This window comes from Fusarium flagelliforme (assembly GCF_020744385.1).
Source record: "Fusarium flagelliforme strain FIESC 12 MPI-CAGE-AA-0113 chromosome Unknown B0J16scaffold_8, whole genome shotgun sequence".
Lineage (NCBI taxonomy): Eukaryota > Fungi > Ascomycota > Sordariomycetes > Hypocreales > Nectriaceae > Fusarium > Fusarium flagelliforme.
The window spans coordinates 1,876,571-1,895,820 of record NW_025763510.1 but is presented as its reverse complement, the minus strand read 5'-3'; the positions used below and the strand labels follow the sequence as shown (position 1 = coordinate 1,895,820).

Here is a 19,250-nt window from a genome sequence, read left to right as displayed (position 1 = left end):
CACCACATGAAGATCGTCCACCACTGACAAGGAATGGGTCACACTGTCAGCGCCAATGACGTTACTGCGCAGCGCAGCTGAATTTCGACGAGGGTCGTCTTTCTAATTAAAAATGCCCGAAGCCTCGTTCGGATCATACCTAGGTTGACTGTAAAAATTCCCCGCCTAAAGTAAGCTGATGGCCTCAAAACAATCGTAGTGAACCAAACCCATCTTCGCAACCATGAAGCCCGAAGACTATAAGCAGTTCTTACGCAGCCATAAATTTGACCCTGAGAATCGACTTAAAGACCGTGGCCATGCTATCCACGCAGCTATTATTGAGAAGCGAGTTTATATCGCTATCGAACTCCTAAACTTATATCCAAAAGACTGTCTTGAGGTAAGAAGTCGGACGGGATCCAAGAATTGGCGCACTCCGTTACATAACGCCAGTGAGAATGAGAGGACCGTGGTAGTCAAGAGCCTTCTCGACAAAGGGGCAGATGTTAACGCACGAAGCTTTCGCAAACTAACTCCTCTCATTTTTGCAACTGAAGCAAGAAATCTTGAAATTGTGAAACTTTTGGTGGAAAAGGGAGCCGACGTCAATCTTCAGACGGATCAGAAAACCAGTGAACGAAGCGCACTACATGTTGCTGCAAATATAGAATCTCCCGACTTCATATTGACTCTACTTGTCAATGGAGCAGATCCCAAGCTTGTGAACACGACCGGCAATACTCCTCTGCATCTTGCTGTTCGGTCCGGCTGTGCATCTGCAGCTGCTCTTCTGCTTTTTCATGGAGCGTCTCCTACAGTCAAAAATGAAAATGGAAAGTCGCCTTTCGATCTTGTTGAGAATTTGAATCAGGGTGATCGCGAACAGTTCACCCACATATTCGAGTGCGCTAAGAAAGAGGGAGAATTCGGGGACTTCTTGGATCGGCATATCAGGCCTGGTATACCAGTTGATCTGGTCGCCGCAATACACTGGGCTACATCACAAGACCTTGAACGAGCCGTTGCTTATCTCCTACATATCGATCCGCACGCAGCAGAAGCAACCCTACCTAGGGGATGGTATCCTCTTCATGTTGCAGCGAGGGCCGGACATGAGAAGTGCGTTTCGGTCCTTCTTGAGCATGGAGCCGAGGTTGATTCCAAAACCAAGACGGGTTACACACCATTAATGCTGGCTGCAGAGAAGGGCCATGAGAAGACTTTTCACGTCCTACTCGAGCATGGTGCGAGTCGCTCAGCAACAAACGAGAGCGGAGAGAATGCATGGAGGATTGCTAGACAGCGCGGCCACAGCTTCCCAATGCTGTTATCTGTCAGACACGTTAACCCTTCCGAAGTTAATCGTGATGGTCAGGAACTGCAAGACAATAATAGTTTGGCACCCCCAAAGGAGAGACCGCAGCGCAGAACACCCTCTCCAGGGCCAAGAGATGTTGCAGAAGACCCAGGTAGGTACTCCTAACAGCGTAAGTATGATATATACATGAGAATCTCATACGTACAGGTGAATTATACGCAATCGGAGATGCAAGAAGTGAGGACGAACAGTCTACACCCGCACCCCAAAAGTTCGTTTGCAGTTCCTAAATCTGTGACATTACTAACAAACCCAGCTCGGATAATTTCGAGGCTTTTCTCAAGACTTTGGAGGAAACATGGTATAACCGGATTGGATGGCATCCCGACGATGATATTGAAAGGCCTACCGATAAATGGCCTGGGCCGGTGAAGATCGCCATACTCGACACTGGAATTGACCTGTCCCATCCCGATTTCAGCCAACGGGCCAAACGGAGAACGAAAATAGGAGCGAAGCAGCAGCGCTCGGGACATCCAGAAGAGATACAGAGCAAGAGAATCAAAGCCTGCAAGAACTTCGCGGATGGACCTGAAGATGACGTTACTGATGAAGACGGCCATGGTACTCATATTGCAGGCCTGATCATGGCAATTGCTCCGCGTGCTGAACTATACATCGCCAAAGTGAGCAGTTCGCAGAAGCCAGACACTAAGGAAGGAAACCCGAAGAAGGCGCCAAAAAGAGATGGAAGGAAGGCCCATCCAATCCGAGAGGTATCCAGATATTATCACATCCCGTCTATCACTCGGACTAACAATACATCAGGCGCTCAGATGGGCCATAGAAAACAGAGTGAATATTATCAACATGTCACTTGGCTTTAAAGAACAAGGCTCTCTCGAACTTGTCCAAACTTTGACTGAAGCAGATAAACAAGGGATCTGTGTCTTTGCAGCAGCTGCAAATCATGGAGATATTCATGCCGTAGCCTGGCCGGCGCGTGATCGCCTGCTGGCCAACTGCGTGGGGTCAACTGATGAGCAGTACAAGCTTGCCTGGTTCAGCCCTACCGCAAATGCGAGGTTCCCGATCTTCGGCACCTTTGGTGTGAATATATCTAGTCATTGGCCAGGCGGTGGATATCGCAGGATGAGCGGTACATCAGTCTCGACACCAATCGCTGTGGGAATGGCAGCCATGATAATCGCCTTTCTGAACAAAAAGAATGACTGGGATGTAGAGAAAAAGGAGCAGAATCTTGATAAGACAAAGGAGTGGCGAATAAGAGGTACTATGGGCATGGGAAGAGTGCTGACGAGAATGTGTCGAGATAGCAATGGCCTCAGGCTTCTGTCACCGAAGCTGATGTGGGAGGACGATTCTAGGCGAAACTCAGATCCGATAGCGATTCTAGGGCTTTTGAGTTCCTGGGAAGGCTACGAAGTGAGTTAAGTATATCAGGCCTAGAGAGATGTTGTTTTGACTACTCGAGATATAGACGAAAACATGGCAGTCAACTTGATATTTGCTATGTAATGAGAGACAAACTACTACCTTTAGTTTCCAAAAACATCCAAGGCATGCTTGATCATCCAGTCTATACCATCGGATCTCCAATCGTCTGTTTCAATGTGAGAGCCATTGATGTTGAAGACGATAGACTCCCCATCAGAGCCACCAGACGACTCATATATAGGCCATTTCTCACCGCTGAAAAGCTCTTCTCCCTTCTTTCCATTGGGGTCGAGAGTATTGAAGAAGTTGATCCACGCAGTGCTGATATTCTTGGCCATTGCTCTAGTAGCCTTTTGGTATGATGCCTCACCACCAAGAGGGTCGCTTGTGTATCCCTCGCCATTGAGGTTGTACATCACGAAAGCAACCTTGTACAGTCAGTATAGATACAGGAAGGACCTAGGGAAGTATGCTTGCCTCTTGGAAATGTGCCACTCCAGCATGTTCCGGCTGTCCATTTGGCTTGATGTTAAAGCGATAGCCATAGCTGGGAATATCATGCTTTGCCCAGAACTTGTTCGCACGACGTCGCTGATAGTGCATAGCAAAGTCTCCGAATAAAGCAGCCGACCGACGAGCCTGAAGCCCAAATCTTTCAGCGTACTCATCACCTGGTTTGATGACATGTGGCCAAGTCTCCAAGGATGGTATTCCGACCCTTTGATCGTCAGGATACAACTCCATGGCTTCATCAGTGAGTTCATCAACACTCTTTCCTGCGGTGTCTTTTACTTGAGGTGGGATGATATAGCCAAGAGCGTCCTTCATGTCCTCATCAGTATTAACATTACTGCCTGTACCAAAGGAAACACCTTCATCTGTGTTGGCACCAATGAGGATCGGGACTTTGACGAAGTTGCCGCTGGATAACTGGTTGGTGGTATAATCTGCAAAAAAGTCTCCGTCTAGGACTGGAGCCCATTCACGACGGGTCGTGGTGACGGCTAATATGGCAGCGCTTATCTCGCTCATAGGAGCTTTTCGCAGGCAAGGTAGAGACTTTCCTGATCCTACCAAGTCGGCGCATGATGGAACCTTGGTAACGAAGCGGTCGTAGGTAGCCTGCATTGCTTGAGTTGCGTTGAAACCACCAGGATATCGACCAAGAGGGGCTCCAAACCCAGACTGGCCGATTGCTCCCCTGAATAACCCATCATTGCGTCCTACCAGCGTTAGCATCAAGGGCGTAACCTAGGTGCTATTATCGACTTACCATTATACGCAAAAACTTGAGCCGCAACACTCTCAGCGCCAGCACTTTCTCCCCAGATAGTTACTTTACCAGGGTCGCCGCCAAAAGCCTTAATGTTCTCGTTAATCCAACGAAGCGCAAGCCTTTGATCGCGAAAACCAAGGTTAGTAGCTCCCTCTTTCGTGATCTCTTTACCAGCGATGAAACCCAACGCAGAAAGACGATAGTTAAGACCGATAGCGATAATAGGTTTCCCAACGGCAACGCTTTGCTCGACGATAAGAGATAAATTGTATCTCTTATCAGACGCACCGCCCTGTAATAAGCCCCCTCCGTGGATCCAAACAGCCACGGGGAGGCCAGCAGTCCTTTTCACCTTTGAAGGCCGGACGACGTTGAGATAGAGACAATCCTCGGATTGTTCGTAGCCGGTTTGGTCAGGTCCGAAGCCATAACAGTGGACTGAGAGTTTGGTAACTTTTCGGACACCTTTCCATGAAGTATTGAGGCCCTGGGCTACTGAGAATCTCTCGGGGGGCTAAGTAAGAGTTAGTTATGGGAGATGAGGCAGCGAGTTTCAGACTTGCCTGAGCAAAAGGGACACCGAGAAAGTAGTCTTGGCCATACTGCTTGTTATAGACACCCGCGTATGTGCCATTCTTTACGGTGACAGTTGGCTGAGATGTTTTTACAGATAAAACATCTTGCGGCCAAGCTAAGAATGCACAAGCGGACTGAAACAAGTGAGCGAACCGCATCGTTGGTTATCTTACAAGATGGATGAGACTCGTGACTGATATCATCAAAAGACGACCCCTCAATCTGTATTTAAACTAGGTCATATATGTCCCTGTAAGCACGCCAATATACCATATGCCTCAGCTATTGGCACCACTAACAGGATATATACGAGTTGCCAAGCTGGGTAAATTGTATAATACGACCTGGGCTGCCAAGTTACTGTGATCCTTCTGGCTACTTGTGGTGGACTTGCCGAAGGATTTACCCCAAGGCCCGATGTCCCGAATTGAGGAGAACTTTCATGAACGGTTCTCTCTTGATTTGGAGTGTGATTCGAAGTGTGATTCGGAGTGCAACTATATTTAGAAATATTTTGGACCAATACTATATATATGTACTATCATAGTAGAAAGTCACCTTTGGACTCCTTCAGCAGCATCTGATACTCAGGCTCAAACTGCATATACATGGCCTCAGGACTGCCGGTATTGTCCTTGGTATACTGTGCCTCCTCATCACTCACCAGCGTCTTCTTCAGCTGCGATCCATTAGGAGCAACGGCAGCTTCCACAAGCAATTGAGCCTGACACGCTCTCTCCAAAGCAATAAAGAAAGCAGCTGCTTCACCAATAGTCCCTCCTGAAGTAAGAAGCCCATGGTTCTGTAGGATAATGTTCTTTTTAGTATCGCCCAGCGCATCAGCAAGTCGACTTCCCTCCTCTTTGGCAAAAACAACACCACCAAAATTGGTGTAGACTGTGAGGTCATTGTAGAACATGCAACTGTCTTGGTTGATCATCTCAATGGGCTTGCCAAATGTTGACCAGGCTCGGCCGTAGGGACTATGAAGATGACAGGCTGCGTTTATGTCTGGACGTCGTTTGTGGATGGCTTCATGGATGATGAAGCCAGCTGTATTGACCGGTTTATCTGCACCTCCTATGCGATTGCCTTTGTCGTCGATATGAACCATGTCCGAAACTGTGAGAAGACCAAAGTGGACGCCATAGGGGTTTATCCAGAATGTGTCTGGATCAACAGGATCTATACATTGTTATCTTAGACTTGTCCCGAGGAAGAGCTATCTTCTGGTGTACCTCGTAAACTGATATGACCACTACTTCCATCTGCATAGCCAAGTTTAGCAAACACTCGGAATGCCGCGGCCATCTGTTCTAGCTGCCATTTTCGAGTCTCTTCTTTAGTGGTGAAGACAGGGATCTTGTGAATACGCTTTACTGAACCATCTTGGGCCTTGGCTGTGTTTAGAATTGATTGACCAGGGGTAGCGATGGTAGCGGATGGTGACATCTTGAGTGATTATAAATCTGCTGAATCGAAATCCTGATCATGAGATAATGATAGTAAAGAATATTCGTATTTTTATATTGATGCGGGGTTGCTGAAGGTGATGTACATTCTAGGACGTTCTCATGGTGAGTCGGTATCCCCCATGATTGGTGGTCAATTAATTGGTGTTTTCCTTATCCGAGATGTGAATCGGTTCACTGAACTGGTCCATTCTGACAGTAAACTGAAACGCCCTGTTCTCACTGCTATGTGTCTCTCATTCCACTGTCTCGCTGTTCCTCTTCCCCAAACTTGTTTCTCACACATTGAGCATAACAGAGGGTGTGTAGGATCCTGTCAAGCCTTTCTACCTAGTGATCCTCTACTCAGAGAGTCCAGTTGAGAGCGGTAGAGTATTTGTAAGCCTGCAGATCTACATCGAATTTATGCTTATCCGAGATCCACAAGGCCAAGACCATGATGAGTTTCAGCTGAATCCTTTCGGACTCTCGCTGATTCGGACTTTCAAACTCCGCCTTTGTCCGCATCAACTTGATTTCTTGTTCTGCGAAGGATCGTGTAGTCTAACTAGTCACTTCGAATGTTTTCTTTTGAGATCTGACATAAGATTCTCAGATACTCTAGGTCAAGAGAATTCCTATATAAGTCACTCTCTTCGTCCACCCAAGACTTGATATCAGATCAATTCATCTACACAGTTAAACATCAACCTATCAACACCACAAACATGTCTCCTCACATCACCGTCCTCCCAGCCTCAACCAAGGCTGGTCGAGAAACAATCCGCGCTCTCTTGTCCTCTGATAGCAAGCCTTCTGTTAGGGCTATTTATCGAGATCCAGCCAAAGCACCATCCGAGTTCCTCAAGAATTCAAACTTTGAAGCCGTGAAAGGTGATGTTGGAGATGGTGATAGCCTTGATTTTACAGGCTCAAACGCCGTCTTTTACATCCCACCTCCTATCTTGGATGGAACAGACCAAGCAGAATGGGCAACTCGGACCGCTACCAACGTGAAGAATGCTCTGAAGAAAGCAAACGTCAAGAGACTTCTTATCCTGTCCGCTATTGGATCCCATAACTCTAGCGGTATCGTAAGTACATGAAACCATTCTCATATGCTTAAGCGACACGCTGACCGTGTCTCTTTCTCAGGGCGTCTTGTGCCTGAACCATATTTCGGATGAAATTTTGAAAGATGCTGTGCCAGAGGTTATAATTACCAGACCGATCTATTTCTTCGAGGACTTTGCGCCTCTTCTTGACGTTGCAAAAGAAGATAACCCTACCATATACTCCTGGATTACACCCATTGACTATAAGATTCCCATGGTAAGTGACCACTTCAGAGTAGAGACGAAGAAAATCAATACTGATATAACGCTCCAGGTCGGACTCAAAGACATAGCCTCAAGCTGCGTCAACTCCCTCCTCTCGTCACCCGCCAAGCCAAGCCCACATTACTATAACTTATTCGGCCCACGAGCTTACGGTGCTACTGATCTCAAAGAGGTTGTGGAGGAAATCACGGGAAAGAAGGTTGAATTAAAGCTTGTTGAGAAGGATCAACTGCTCGATTATTGGAAGCAGATTGTCCCGGAAGCTCACGCCGAGGAGTTTAAGGAGATGACAGTTGCTAGCTTGGGAGATGGGGTTATTGGTAAGGATATTAAGTATGACGAGAATACTGTTGTGGGAGAGCAGGAATTGGTGGACGCTTTGCGAGCTTTGTATAAGAACTGAAGCAGTGGCTCGAAGTCTGCAGAATAGTAGAGTTGATTTTCCGATCAGCTTATCATTAGTCTAATTATTGGTTTTCTAAATCTATTATGAGATGATCAAAATCCAAGTCTTTAAAATGCACCAGCTATTAAGTGAACAAAACCAACGACCATTCCTACTGTCAGAACGTTCTGAATCGACACCCCGTTCAGAGATACGGCATTTGATAATGATGGGTTCAAATCCTTTGTACAAGCCTGCGAACAAGCATGGGATTTCTCATAAAACGTGTCATCATCCTTATCTCCCTTCCAATACTGATCATAGCAATCCCTGACACAGCTATAGGCCACACATGAAACTTCATCAGCATTGCCCATGCTCCGTCCATCCAACTCGGCCTTGCCCCAAGTCCCATTCGCCCCTAGAATGATCGACCTCCCACTGTAATCATACCCGGTCTTTGGATTACGAGGACGCTTCGAATTGACAAGGGCAGTTGATAATTGAATGCGTGTCTTATCAGGAACCACGTCTGGGGGGATAGTAATGTTGACTTGTGTTTCGGCCACAGGGATTAGATATTGGAGCCAGCATGAAGCTCCTGTGCCCCATCCAGGCGGCGTCAAGGCGAGATAGACGCGATAAGCATCAGCCGTCCTTGCATTTTCAGAGCCCGATTCGACTTTCTGGTTGATTGTAACGTTGTAAGTTTCGCCGGCTGTCATGTTCCAGGGGATATCGTAGTAAGTGGTGCCGGCGTGAACGGTTGGGAGGGCCGCCAAGAGAGTGAAGGCGGCCACTTGGAGGAATGAGGTCAGCTCCATGGCTTCCCTTTTTTAACGAGAGTGGCTTGAGGGATGAGCCTTGTAGGGCTGAGATTCTGTTTATGTAGGAAGAAGAAATGGGGAGTGAGATGAGATTAAGCAGATTTCAAATTAGGTCGAGTCATGGCTGACAAAATTATTGAACAGGGGCTCGCTTCAAGTCTGTGCACACCACACCCAATCTGGCTAGACCACTTCATTGTATAAGACCTACCTCTGTCAATAAGAAACAATACACTCATAAGAATTACTACTTGGGTTGGAAAGATTCAAGGATAAGAAACAATTAGACTAATTTATTCTTGCTGTGTAGTTTACTTTCTCTGTTGAAGCTTGGAAGGCGAGTTTACTCTTATGTCCTAACAAAAACTCAGAGGAGATGAAGCAGTATTGTGAGCATATTGTGACAGTAAACGGGACACGGATGGGCAAATACGCATCAATTTCTTGTAAGCCTATAAGTAGGTACAATCCATTCTGAGATCTGACATAACAGACCCTTTCGTTCTGTCTTTCTCACGTCTGTACTCCCCGGAAATCTATCATTTCCCATTCTTCAATGTGTCCATCTGCGTCTTGATACATTATCACTAGCCGTCCGAGGATATCAACGAACCAGGTATAGCTTTCCTGGATTGCCAGACGCGTTGAGTTGACCATCTCCCCTTCCTTCGTACAAATCTCCATCGCCCAACATGTACACTGTCTTGTAGAGTCTATGCCTAGACTAATAGTAAACAGGAATCTATCATAAAGTGTACCACAACGACGGCCGCTACCAAGATATACACGCCTTCCATCAATGTATGTCAGCAGGGGGGTGGTGAACGATCCGATGAACGCAAATAAATCCTGGTGCGCCGCCATTCAGGGGGATCAAGAGCTGACGGCGCGAGCCTCTCAGCAACCGTATTAGATATACGTTTTCCGTTTACTGCCCACCCACAAGTGGTCCCTTCCGGCAATGACTTGTCGCGCAAGAATATAATACCGTCTTCCACGGCAAGAGAGCATCCGCGCTCCTTCTTGTCCTCAACTGATAGGCTGCGTTCAAATGTCACCTCCAGGGTTTCCACGTCCCATGATTTGATACTGTTTTGGTTCCCATATGTCAAATAGTGGTTGGCTTGATCCGAAAAGTAATGCATACAACCAGGCCAGGGACGAGGACTGAGGAGTTGCTTCATGTCATAGGAACCGTCTTCAAACCTGGGCAAGGTATTGGGGTAATTCTCAGAATATAAGTCGGTTACATGGAAGATTGACTCTCCACGTTTCCGGGCTTGTTTGTCCCAAAATTCGATCATGAGATTCATTTCCTCTTCACTGTCTCCGGGGAGTAGGTACGTGCTGACAACGAACTTATCGTAAAAGTGCCAATCTCTTCTTGGATAGCTTTCTTCAGAAGAAACTTGGTCAAAATACGTGGCCGTCAAAGACCAATCCTGCAATTTGCGCTGAACAAAGGATTCGTTGTTTTCCCTTGCCAGAATGTGAGAGCCATTGAACATTCGGTGGAATGGCGGTGCGAGTACATCGCTCTTGATAAGCTTCAAATCGTCGCCGTCAAGAATATAGAGATCTGTTTCTCCATCATCAGAAGATTGAAGTACGAAAGGAGGTTCCGTATCTTGTTCACACTTCGAATATAGGTAGTGTTTATTTCGGATTGTTTCCATCTTGATTCGTTTTGATACAGGAGGAACGCCATCACCAATGGCCACAGCAGCCTGACTGATGGATAGACAGCATGTCCGTAGACAATGTGAAGTATTGCGAATGACATAGTCCGGATATCCCAGGCGCTTGAGATGGTCGATCCAGACACGGTCTGGTACCTTGCTCTCCCATAACTCCTTGGTGATAGGCAAAGCTCTAAAGAAATCACCAAGCTCCAGCCCGTACACGATCTGCTGTGCAAGTTCGAGGGTATGGAACACGCGGTCTGCCGCGTCACCCGTGAAAGAAAAAATAGAGAATTGGTTGAAGGAAGGATTCTTTCGCCTGGAGGGTAACCAGATGTTTGAATGGCGGGGCGGCATGATGAGGTTGATCAATGACCTTCGTGACAGTTGAGTTTTCAGGTCGAGAAGCAAGACCGAGTCGATCTTCAGCTTCTAAAAGAGCAATATTTATACTGCAGACACAGGCAACCATCCATTCACTTCCTCCTCCTTGCTTCACTGGACTGTTTGTTCTGGGAATTGAGACTTTTACAAGTTTAGTATGTTTATATTAATTAGAGTATTACATGAAAACAAAACGTTCCATAGCCGTCTCATCTCATGAGCAAGTACATATAATCTGGGGCAAATTTCCTAACGTGGTATCTAAAAACAAATAACTTTTTGTGCAAACGCGCTACACCATCATCATCTAACAAGCCCAAGTCAAAAGAAAAACGCCTTGCTTTCAGGGTAGATGATGCAATAACGTCATCAGATATCGGTACCAGTCGTCAAACTAGCAAAACATGTAAACAAAGATGGTAGTGGGATTTAAGCGGTCTCCTTCCTGCTGCCAACGCTGTCACGTCGAGATCTGACAGCCGCCAAAGCAGTCTCGTTCCCGGTCTCCTTCTCATCCTCCTCGGCGGAAGAACCAGATCCAGGGGCAGGAGGAGCAGTGGGAGCATACTTGCTCTTCGCGCGAATCTTGGCACCATATCGGTAGAAGATGAAGGGAATGGGCGCAAGCACGGCAGCAACACAGCCGAGAAGAGTGGCGGCATATTGAATGCCCATGCCATCAAACATTTGGCGAGCAAATAGAGGGAAACCGGCGCCGCAAAGAGATCGGAGGAAGGTGTTACCAGCAATGGCGGAGGCGGCAAACATGAGATAGGCATCGACGAGGTAGTTGAGAGCCTGAAGGAAGATGGACATGAGACCAAAGCCGGTGAAAAGGCCACTCAAAGCGGGAACAATCCAGTGAATGTTGGAAGTGTATCCAGTCCTGGTAGGGGTTAATATTTATTTGATCAAAGTGTTTGCGGGTAACTTACCATCCAAACCAGAAGATACCAATGGTAAAGGAGACACCACCAGCCATGACGTTTGGAAGTCGCCATTCGGGAATAGGAATGCCATTGTTGGCTTCAAGCTTGCGGATGTACCAGGGCTGCATAGCAATGACCGAGGCACCAGCAATGAGCTGACCAATGATCATACCGAAGAAGCAGAGACCAGACTGGCCAGAGCTGAAGCCGTGAACACCGACAAAGACAAGAGGGTAGGCGGTAAGGAAAAGGTAGAGAAGACCATAGATGAAACTCATGTAGATGGAGAGCAAGAGAATAATGGGCTCAGTAAAGAGCAGACGCAGAGGTCGAGAAAAGTTCTTCTGCACAAGCTCCTTGAAGTCAACCTCAATTTCCTCCTGCTTGGCGTGAATACCCCAGTTCTTAGTGCGACGACGCAGATCAGCCGCCTTGGCGATGAGAATGACAGGAGGGTAAGTCTCCTCCAAGAAGATGACGTCGAGAATAAGAGCAGTGAAACCCATGATGGAGGCGAGATACTCAGTCCAGCGCCAGCCAAGGTGGGATTCAACGATGAAACCACCAATGAAGGGGGCGAGAAGAGGACCCGTGAAGACGGACATGGAGAACAGAGTGATGGCAGTACCTCGAGTACGGTTGTCGAACATGTCGGAGAAGACAGCCGCAACGACAGCAAGAGGACAAGCACCAAAGAAACCACTAAAGAACCGACAGAGCAGAATGGTCTGAATATCCTTGCCAGTAGCACAACCAATTGAAAAGACGGAGAAACCAAAGATTGAGATGAGAATCGGCAGACGACGTCCTTTCAACTCAGACAGAGGAGCCCAAAGAGAAGGTCCGAAAGCAAAGCCAAGCACGTAGAAAGTAGTTCCCAACAGACCAACTTCATTGCCAACATTGTACTCTGCAGAAACAACCATAGTGGCAGCAGAGAAAATGGAGGATGTGAAGGCAGATGTCATAGTGGTGAAACCCAAAACTGCAGCAGTAATAAGCTTCTTCTTCAATGGCCAATTCTGCGAGTGCAGAGGATCATTGGGTCCATCGAACTCGACAACATACTGCTCCTGCTCAGGCAAGGGAGGTGGATAAGGTTTTCCAGCACCAAAGTTGGGCAGAGGTTTTCTTGAAGCGCGCGAAGCAGTTCGGGATCGCAGACTACCTCCGACAGTGGCATTGTGCTGACTGCGGGCGGTTTGGATTCGGCTGAGTGCAGTGGGATGGCGCTCAAGGTCGTTTTGGGTCGAGACACGGCTGATGCTGTTGTATTGACCGATGGAGCGGCTTCGTCGACGGGCTGAGTTCTCGGAGGAAGAAGATGAGACGGTAGAGTTGGAGATGACTCGCTCGATTTCAGCACTGTCGCGCTGTTGGTAACGCTGAGGAGATGCTGCGCGCTCAGCGTCCAGCAGCTCCTGGTCGACGATATTCCCCGTCATCGTTGGTGTAGGTTCTGATGTTCAATCAAGTAGGCGTATTGTATTAGAGCAATGGCGATGCGGAAAGGTATTGCAAATTAAGCAGAGAAAAAGAGGTGGGCGGAATGTATCCAGTATATAACCTCTTTAGTCCTTCTGTCTGGTTCTTGTTATAAGCTGCAGCGTAGCCAACTATGACGCTAAAACCCGATAATGGCTGGTTCGTCGGGAAAAGGCGAGACGGATTCAATCGCGACGCTAGCTTTAGCCAGTACGAAAAGGGTCAAGTAAGACAGACAAGTCAAGTTCGAGTCAGGAATATGTAGGTAAGAAAGAGAAGGGAATTGACTCGAATTAACACGCTGAAAAGAGATTCTCTATTTTCTCAAGAACTAGAGAAACAAGAGGCGAAAAGAGAAGTCATGATCAAGGGGTGATGCCATGTATAAGTAATCGACTTAGACGAGGTACAATGAGTCCACTCGATTCCTAGTGCCAATCTCTTGGCCGAGAAATGAAACCAGAGATCCATTCATTACTAACGTTACCACCGAGGAACGAGGTCAGTCAACGACCCAAACCCTGGCAACCACGAGAGAAAAATTCTTTGCTCCGGGACAAGGATCCACTAATTCTTCGGCACCCACGTTCGGCACGGCGCCGCACAGCCTAGACAAGGTCCGAGCGCCTACCTGCCTGCAGTCACTATCAGTGAGTCTCTACAGCTGCAGCTGAGTCTTATATCCGATTGATGGACGCTATATCCGCTCCAGCTTGCTCCCTTCCAACGATTATTGATCAGTTAGGGCGTTTGATGCGGCCAGCTTAGTGATAGAATGCACCGTGCTTGCGGATCATCTTGGTAAGCAAGACAATAACGACAAAAACAAATCAGATGAATCAATCGATCTCTGTGTCTTGGGCCGAATTGCCGTGCATGGATACTATCTCAATTCCAATCTTCTTTTTCTCAAGCCAGTGACTGACCGTCTCCATATTTGGGCTTCAAAGGTTCCCTTGCCCCTGATGGCCCCCTAGATCCATCTACGGTATCAATGGGGAATTCAAGATTTATTTGCAGCATGGACCAAGTCGTTTATTGACAAGATGCCCCTGAGCTGTATGAACCATGGATACAGCATGAACTTGATGTCTTGGATTTTGACTGTTAACCGTCTAACCGTTGAATGGTCCCTGCAGTAATATCCGGTTATCGTAATGCTTGCGGGTTCTTTTGCTGACATCTTCTATTCTTTCACCACCATCAACAGAATCCTCCTTATCTTACACGCATTTCATCCTATCGTATTTCGCTTCAGTGCGCAAATCACCAAAATGGCCCCAGCCAATGGAGGGAGCCGGCCGAGTGTGATGCCGAAGTGGTCCCACCTTTAAGCTTCTCGAACAAGCTTAGACATGCACGGTGATGTAACTTTTTCGGCCACAGCGATTCCCATCCTCACTCACTTCCAATTCCCGTGCTTTTCTTTGTCTTTGTCTTCGTTTCTGTTTATTTCCTTGCTCGACAAGCCGTGCTTTACCGTGTATAACCCGGTCGTCACCTTTCCGAGTTTCCGTCTTGTTACCCACGGAACACTCTCGGAACTACGGCCAAGCAAACGAATATTCCTATCGTTTCGATGTAAATTCCGAAAGATAACTGGGTTTGTATATATCATGATGTTTCTATTTACTAAATCAGGATGCACTATCGAACGCCCCAACCGTCGTCCAGCAAAGCCGTCGCTTCTTCAAGACTCAAGCCCGCCGTCTCGGGATAGATGCGCCACACCAAGAAGTATCCTCCACCGCAGATGATCGCATACAATACGAATGTCCAAGACGGGCTCAGCAGGTCCATCAATGGCAAGAACGTCAAACCAACAACGAAATTGGCGGCCCAGCTTGTCGCCGTTGCTACACCGCTACCGAGCGATCGAACCGCCAATGGGAATAACTCGCTTTGCATCCAGGGGACGTTACCGAGACCCAGCGCGTACGCGGCTACATAGACCATGATGCTCACAAGGATGGTGAGGGCCGCCATCTCGTGTCCCGCAGTAGCAGGGGGTTCCTCGGGGGCTGTGTTGACTCCGGCTGCTAGCGAAAGGAATGAGAACCCGTAAGCCGACATCAACAGGCCAACCATCATGAAAGGGATCGAGTATAGGAGAACTCTCCTTCGGCCAATGCGATCAACAAGTCCCAGCGCAGCAACTGTCCCAAGGAAATTTGTAACGGCGACCACCATCGAGGTAAGGGTAGGGCTCTGGAAGCCGATGACTGTGAAGATGGTCGCAGAAAAGTACATTAGAGAGTTCTGTGACATTATTAGCCATTTGTAGAAATTGTAGTCATTTGGGTTACTCACGAAGCCACAAAGCTGTTGCAGCCCTTGAAGTAGGCATGCGATAGCCAAGGCCCTGCGGTTTCTTCCTTCACTGACGAGAGTTTCCCATCCACCAAGCCACTTCCAACGGCTGGATGCCTGATGATCACGCAATCGTTGCGCCTCCTGCTCCTCTCGTACTTCAAGCTCAATCTCCTTGATAACTGCATCTGCATTGTGTTGCAATGCGTCACCATTGACCCGTCGAATAACCTCCTTGGCTGTGCTGGATCTACCAACCTTGACTAGCCATCGAGGTGTCTCGGGCATAAAAGCAATCATGCCTCCTTGTATAATCGCGGGCAAGGCACCTAGGCCAACCATCCATCGCCATCCTGTGGCTTGAGAGCCATAGGTCGAGAAAGCCCATCCAACGATATACGCAATGACCTGTCCCAAGGTAATAAACATAATGTTTAGCGTTACCAGGCGCCCTCGATGCGCAGCTGGCGCCACTTCAGCAATGTACAACGGCACAACGAAGCTGGCAGCGCCGACTCCAGCGCCGATAATGCATCGCCCTGCGACCATGATCGGAACCGTAGAGCTCCATGCTTGTAATAGGGCGCCCGCGATGAAGAGAATGTCGGCGTAGAGGATAACGTGTTTGCGTCCGAGTCGATCGGCGAGAACGGATGAAAAGGGCGATATTATAAGTGCGAAGAGCGACGTGGAAGAAGTAATGATCGATTTATCCATCGAGGTTAGTTCACGGTTCGAGAGCGATGTTCCTATTGAAACGAGGGTAGCGGATACGACTCCTGTGTCATCTGCAGGTTCTTGTCAGCACAAACTCGACGAGTATCACGCACAATAGATACATACATCCAAATAGTAAACCACTGATACCAGCAGCGAAAGTCAATGCCAAGACAAATACACTAGGCATTCCGCTCCCCGTCTTGCCCGCTTCGATGGGGGACCCTTGGGCAGAATCATATTCGAGCTCCTCTTCTTCGTCGCCATGGCCGGCAATCAGCGGCGCTTGGGAGCTATCCATCGTATCGCGATACAGTAGCCGTAGCGTTCGTGCGGATTGCCTCAATGCAATTCCACGAGGCTATGGTGAGTGGTCATGAGGGAGGGAGAATCGTGGATCCGGGGTTCTTATGATGGATGATCAGCACCCCTGGTCACATGGCACATCTACAATTGATGCTAGTCAAGGGGATACTTATGTTATCATTCGTGGCTTGTATAAAGTAAAAGTATCTCACTAACAGCTACCAATAATAACTACCGACAGTTCCGACATCCATACCAACCAGTAATTTATTCTTACACTCCATTCTCCATTAAACCTATACCGCGATATCCTTTAACTAACCAAGTGCATGTTCTTCAAAAAGAAGTAACCATGCACAGCCGCAACTCCAACCGGTTGAAGCGCCCATGGCAGTCGATGCCTCACATGTCTGCTCATAGACTTTGCCATGACAGTTTTTGGTGCTCCAGGCGTATACATCCAGTCTCGCAATAAATCCCATGTGAGTTGTTGGACTGGACCGACGCGTTCAAACATGTATTCCTCGAAACTCTTGATCGCCTCGTCCAGTTCTTGGTCATCTTTGTCCGCCACCTCATTGATAATCTTTGCAAGTCGCATCGCATCGTCAAGAGCCAGGTTTACACCTTCACCAGCATAAGGTGTCATGAGATGGGCGGCGTCTCCAATAAGAGTTAGGCCCTGCTTATGCTCCCATTTGCTACCGACGGGAAGCATATGGAGTGAACGTGGATTGCAACGGCCATTGGATAATTCGATTGCTTGTTTGAGTCGAGGGTCCCAATCCTTATACTTTGTCTCAAGTAACGTCTGTGTTGTCTCCTTCAAATCATGGGGGTTGTAGTCGCAGTTCTCTGGCTTGTACCAGTCCGGATTGTCGGTGACGAAACTGCAGTATATATTCAAACTGCCGTCGCCCATCTGTTGGATAGATGTGCGGTTGCCATCGGTGCTGGCAAAGATGCTTCCTCGATTCACAAGCTTGTACAGATCTGGGGCGTTGTTTTCAGCGTCTGTGATTTCCAGCTCATGCATTCCGATGCCTGCAAACTCTGGAACGAGGCTTGGATCAATCTCCTTTCGTACTTTGCTCCACGCGCCGTCTGCGCCAACAATAAGATCGAATCCATTGACAGTGGTGTGGTTGAAAACAAGACTTCGGCCCTCAATCTTCTTGAGATGGTAACCCCATTTGATCATGCCCTCAGGCAGTGACTTTGATAGTATTTCTCTGAGGCTAGAACGATCAATCTCGGGCCGTTCTTCAATCTTGTTGTATTTGCCGACTGCGGTCTTCACGAGATGATATTCCAAATTTTTGTCTACGATGGCCATGTACTGGCCGTCATAGCGAGCGTGCTTGAGAAACTCGTCAAAGACCTGTGCTTCTTTGAGAGCTGCAAGACCTGTGGCTGTGTGTAGATCCAGAGTACCTCCTTGGGATCGGAAGTTTGAATGAGCCTCTCCTTCAAAGACAGTGACTTCTGTGCCTGCCAGGTGAAGAAGCCTTGCTAACAAGCATCCTAGATATCCATGTTAGTGGGAGCATTCTTGCTTGACTGGATGTCTCGTACCAGCTGGACCTGCGCCAATGATTGCTATCTTTCGGTTGCCCATCTTTGAATTGTTTGTTTAAGAGGTATGTGGTATAAGTAGAGGAGTCTGGCTGTGATCCTGTTGAATGGGAGATAATGGGACATCATAGTTGTTGATGACTGGGCAGTCTCGTCGTTTAAATACAGTTGGCTCCTATAACCATAACCACGTTGCTTCATTGTGGTGGCTTGGTTTCCAGACAAACACAGTATCCATCATTAGCTCACAACCGGAGCTGAAGGAGTCTCGATGAACCCCGACGGGTGAAGCGGCTTCAAAGTTCAGCCCAGCTGAACCCGCGTTAAGCCACTTCTGGCATTCTATTCGACGTGCTGGCTGTGCTGTAAATAGGATGACAGCCACCCAACAGTGTAAGTCCTACAAGTCAACGTTGCATCTTTCCCACAAGGCCGCTTAATCTAGTTTTTAATGATAACCAGACAGATGTCCGCGGGGTCCGCTATCATAGCAATATGTGCTAGTATCAATGGCAGATGCTCGGCGCCGTGTATCCCGCCATGTTGGCCTGTACTGTATGCTTAGAATGCAAAGAGAAAATGCCCTAGGAGGCCCGGAGTAGCATCAACTTATTCACATGTTTTGTCACATGTGCTCTGAGCAGCCAAGTCTTCTAATACTGATTGACAGTGATGATGGAATGGTTGTAGTGCCAAAAATAGCATATTCTCCAATCTGTCACTCTCACGTTGGGTCAACTTGATGTAATATTCAACAGCCGGAGTAGGAAGTTGGAGTAAAAGTCCGTTCCCGCTTGTTGTAAGCCAGGCAAGGTAGTCGTGTAAGTTGGATATTGCCCAAATAGTCCGTTCCTGGTCAGACTTCAATCAGAAAGCCTCCATGGCTGCTAAATTCATGAGAGACAATATTCTAAGACCGATTTCTTCAGGTTGCTTCTCTATTCCCCACGTCTTAAGGTTTAGAGATCAACCTTTCTGATACAGGCATGGCTGCTCCCGTTTGATGATCATACATTCGACGACACATGACTCCGTGATAGGCAGAGCCTTTAAAGCACCAGCCATAATATGGTTGACGACCTTCGTTACGGTAGCTAAGACGCATAAAGATGCAGTCTATTACTTACAACTACAGAGAGTCACATGTTTAGGATACATAAACAGCGCGTGCTGCCCTGCTCTATGCTAGCATCGATGGAGCATTTATCGAAACCATGAAACAAGGCCCTACCGACCCCAGATCCATGAA

General features: G+C 47.7%; 9 protein-coding genes across 9 annotated transcripts; 2 read left to right on the top strand and 7 right to left on the bottom strand.

Annotated features, from left to right (window-relative positions):
- The first annotated feature begins 183 nt into the window (after positions 1 to 183).
- Positions 184 to 2,898, top strand: B0J16DRAFT_294080 (ankyrin repeat-containing domain protein). Its single transcript, XM_046124379.1, has 4 exons — positions 184 to 1,451; positions 1,508 to 1,571; positions 1,617 to 2,076; positions 2,129 to 2,898. Exons 1-4 carry the CDS (start codon positions 224 to 226, stop codon positions 2,753 to 2,755), a joined length of 2,379 nt encoding a protein of 792 aa, XP_045978067.1. The 5' UTR covers positions 184 to 223; the 3' UTR covers positions 2,756 to 2,898.
- On the bottom strand, positions 2,860 to 4,813 carry B0J16DRAFT_365367 (Alpha/Beta hydrolase protein; the record flags this gene model as incomplete). Its single annotated transcript, XM_046130005.1, has 5 exons — positions 2,860 to 3,186; positions 3,236 to 3,981; positions 4,032 to 4,548; positions 4,598 to 4,687; positions 4,784 to 4,813. The coding sequence occupies 5 exons, from the start codon at positions 4,811 to 4,813 to the stop codon at positions 2,860 to 2,862; spliced, it is 1,710 nt and encodes a 569-aa protein (XP_045978066.1).
- Positions 4,814 to 5,091: 278 nt separating this feature from the next.
- On the bottom strand, positions 5,092 to 6,158 carry B0J16DRAFT_350762 (class II aldolase/adducin N-terminal). The gene is made up of 2 exons (XM_046129089.1): positions 5,849 to 6,158; positions 5,092 to 5,795 (listed from the first exon to the last, which is right to left on the bottom strand). The coding sequence occupies exons 1-2, from the start codon at positions 6,060 to 6,062 to the stop codon at positions 5,152 to 5,154; spliced, it is 858 nt and encodes a 285-aa protein (XP_045978065.1). The 5' UTR covers positions 6,063 to 6,158; the 3' UTR covers positions 5,092 to 5,151.
- Positions 6,159 to 6,789: 631 nt separating this feature from the next.
- B0J16DRAFT_406097 (uncharacterized protein) lies at positions 6,790 to 7,804 on the top strand (the record flags this gene model as incomplete). The annotated part of the gene is made up of 3 exons (XM_046132935.1): positions 6,790 to 7,155; positions 7,217 to 7,393; positions 7,451 to 7,804. 3 exons carry the CDS (start codon positions 6,790 to 6,792, stop codon positions 7,802 to 7,804), a joined length of 897 nt encoding a protein of 298 aa, XP_045978064.1.
- A 16-nt stretch (positions 7,805 to 7,820) lies between these two features.
- B0J16DRAFT_350761 (uncharacterized protein) lies at positions 7,821 to 8,688 on the bottom strand. The gene has a single exon (XM_046129088.1). The coding sequence runs from the start codon at positions 8,608 to 8,610 to the stop codon at positions 7,915 to 7,917; it is 696 nt and encodes a 231-aa protein (XP_045978063.1). The 5' UTR covers positions 8,611 to 8,688; the 3' UTR covers positions 7,821 to 7,914.
- Positions 8,689 to 9,285: 597 nt separating this feature from the next.
- On the bottom strand, positions 9,286 to 10,652 carry B0J16DRAFT_376329 (uncharacterized protein; the record flags this gene model as incomplete). Its single annotated transcript, XM_046130756.1, has 1 exon — positions 9,286 to 10,652. One exon carries the CDS (start codon positions 10,650 to 10,652, stop codon positions 9,420 to 9,422), a length of 1,233 nt encoding a protein of 410 aa, XP_045978062.1. The 3' UTR covers positions 9,286 to 9,419.
- A 456-nt stretch (positions 10,653 to 11,108) lies between these two features.
- On the bottom strand, positions 11,109 to 13,053 carry B0J16DRAFT_325216 (major facilitator superfamily domain-containing protein; the record flags this gene model as incomplete). The annotated part of the gene is made up of 2 exons (XM_046125871.1): positions 11,109 to 11,565; positions 11,615 to 13,053. 2 exons carry the CDS (start codon positions 13,051 to 13,053, stop codon positions 11,109 to 11,111), a joined length of 1,896 nt encoding a protein of 631 aa, XP_045978061.1.
- A 1,455-nt stretch (positions 13,054 to 14,508) lies between these two features.
- Positions 14,509 to 16,497, bottom strand: B0J16DRAFT_196334 (general substrate transporter). Its single transcript, XM_046122883.1, has 3 exons — positions 16,247 to 16,497; positions 15,404 to 16,191; positions 14,509 to 15,352 (listed from the first exon to the last, which is right to left on the bottom strand). The coding sequence occupies exons 1-3, from the start codon at positions 16,419 to 16,421 to the stop codon at positions 14,741 to 14,743; spliced, it is 1,575 nt and encodes a 524-aa protein (XP_045978060.1). The 5' UTR covers positions 16,422 to 16,497; the 3' UTR covers positions 14,509 to 14,740.
- A 92-nt stretch (positions 16,498 to 16,589) lies between these two features.
- Positions 16,590 to 18,394, bottom strand: B0J16DRAFT_350757 (uncharacterized protein). Its single transcript, XM_046129087.1, has 2 exons — positions 18,002 to 18,394; positions 16,590 to 17,950 (listed from the first exon to the last, which is right to left on the bottom strand). The coding sequence occupies exons 1-2, from the start codon at positions 18,042 to 18,044 to the stop codon at positions 16,740 to 16,742; spliced, it is 1,254 nt and encodes a 417-aa protein (XP_045978059.1). The 5' UTR covers positions 18,045 to 18,394; the 3' UTR covers positions 16,590 to 16,739.
- Between the last annotated feature and the right edge of the window lie 856 nt (positions 18,395 to 19,250).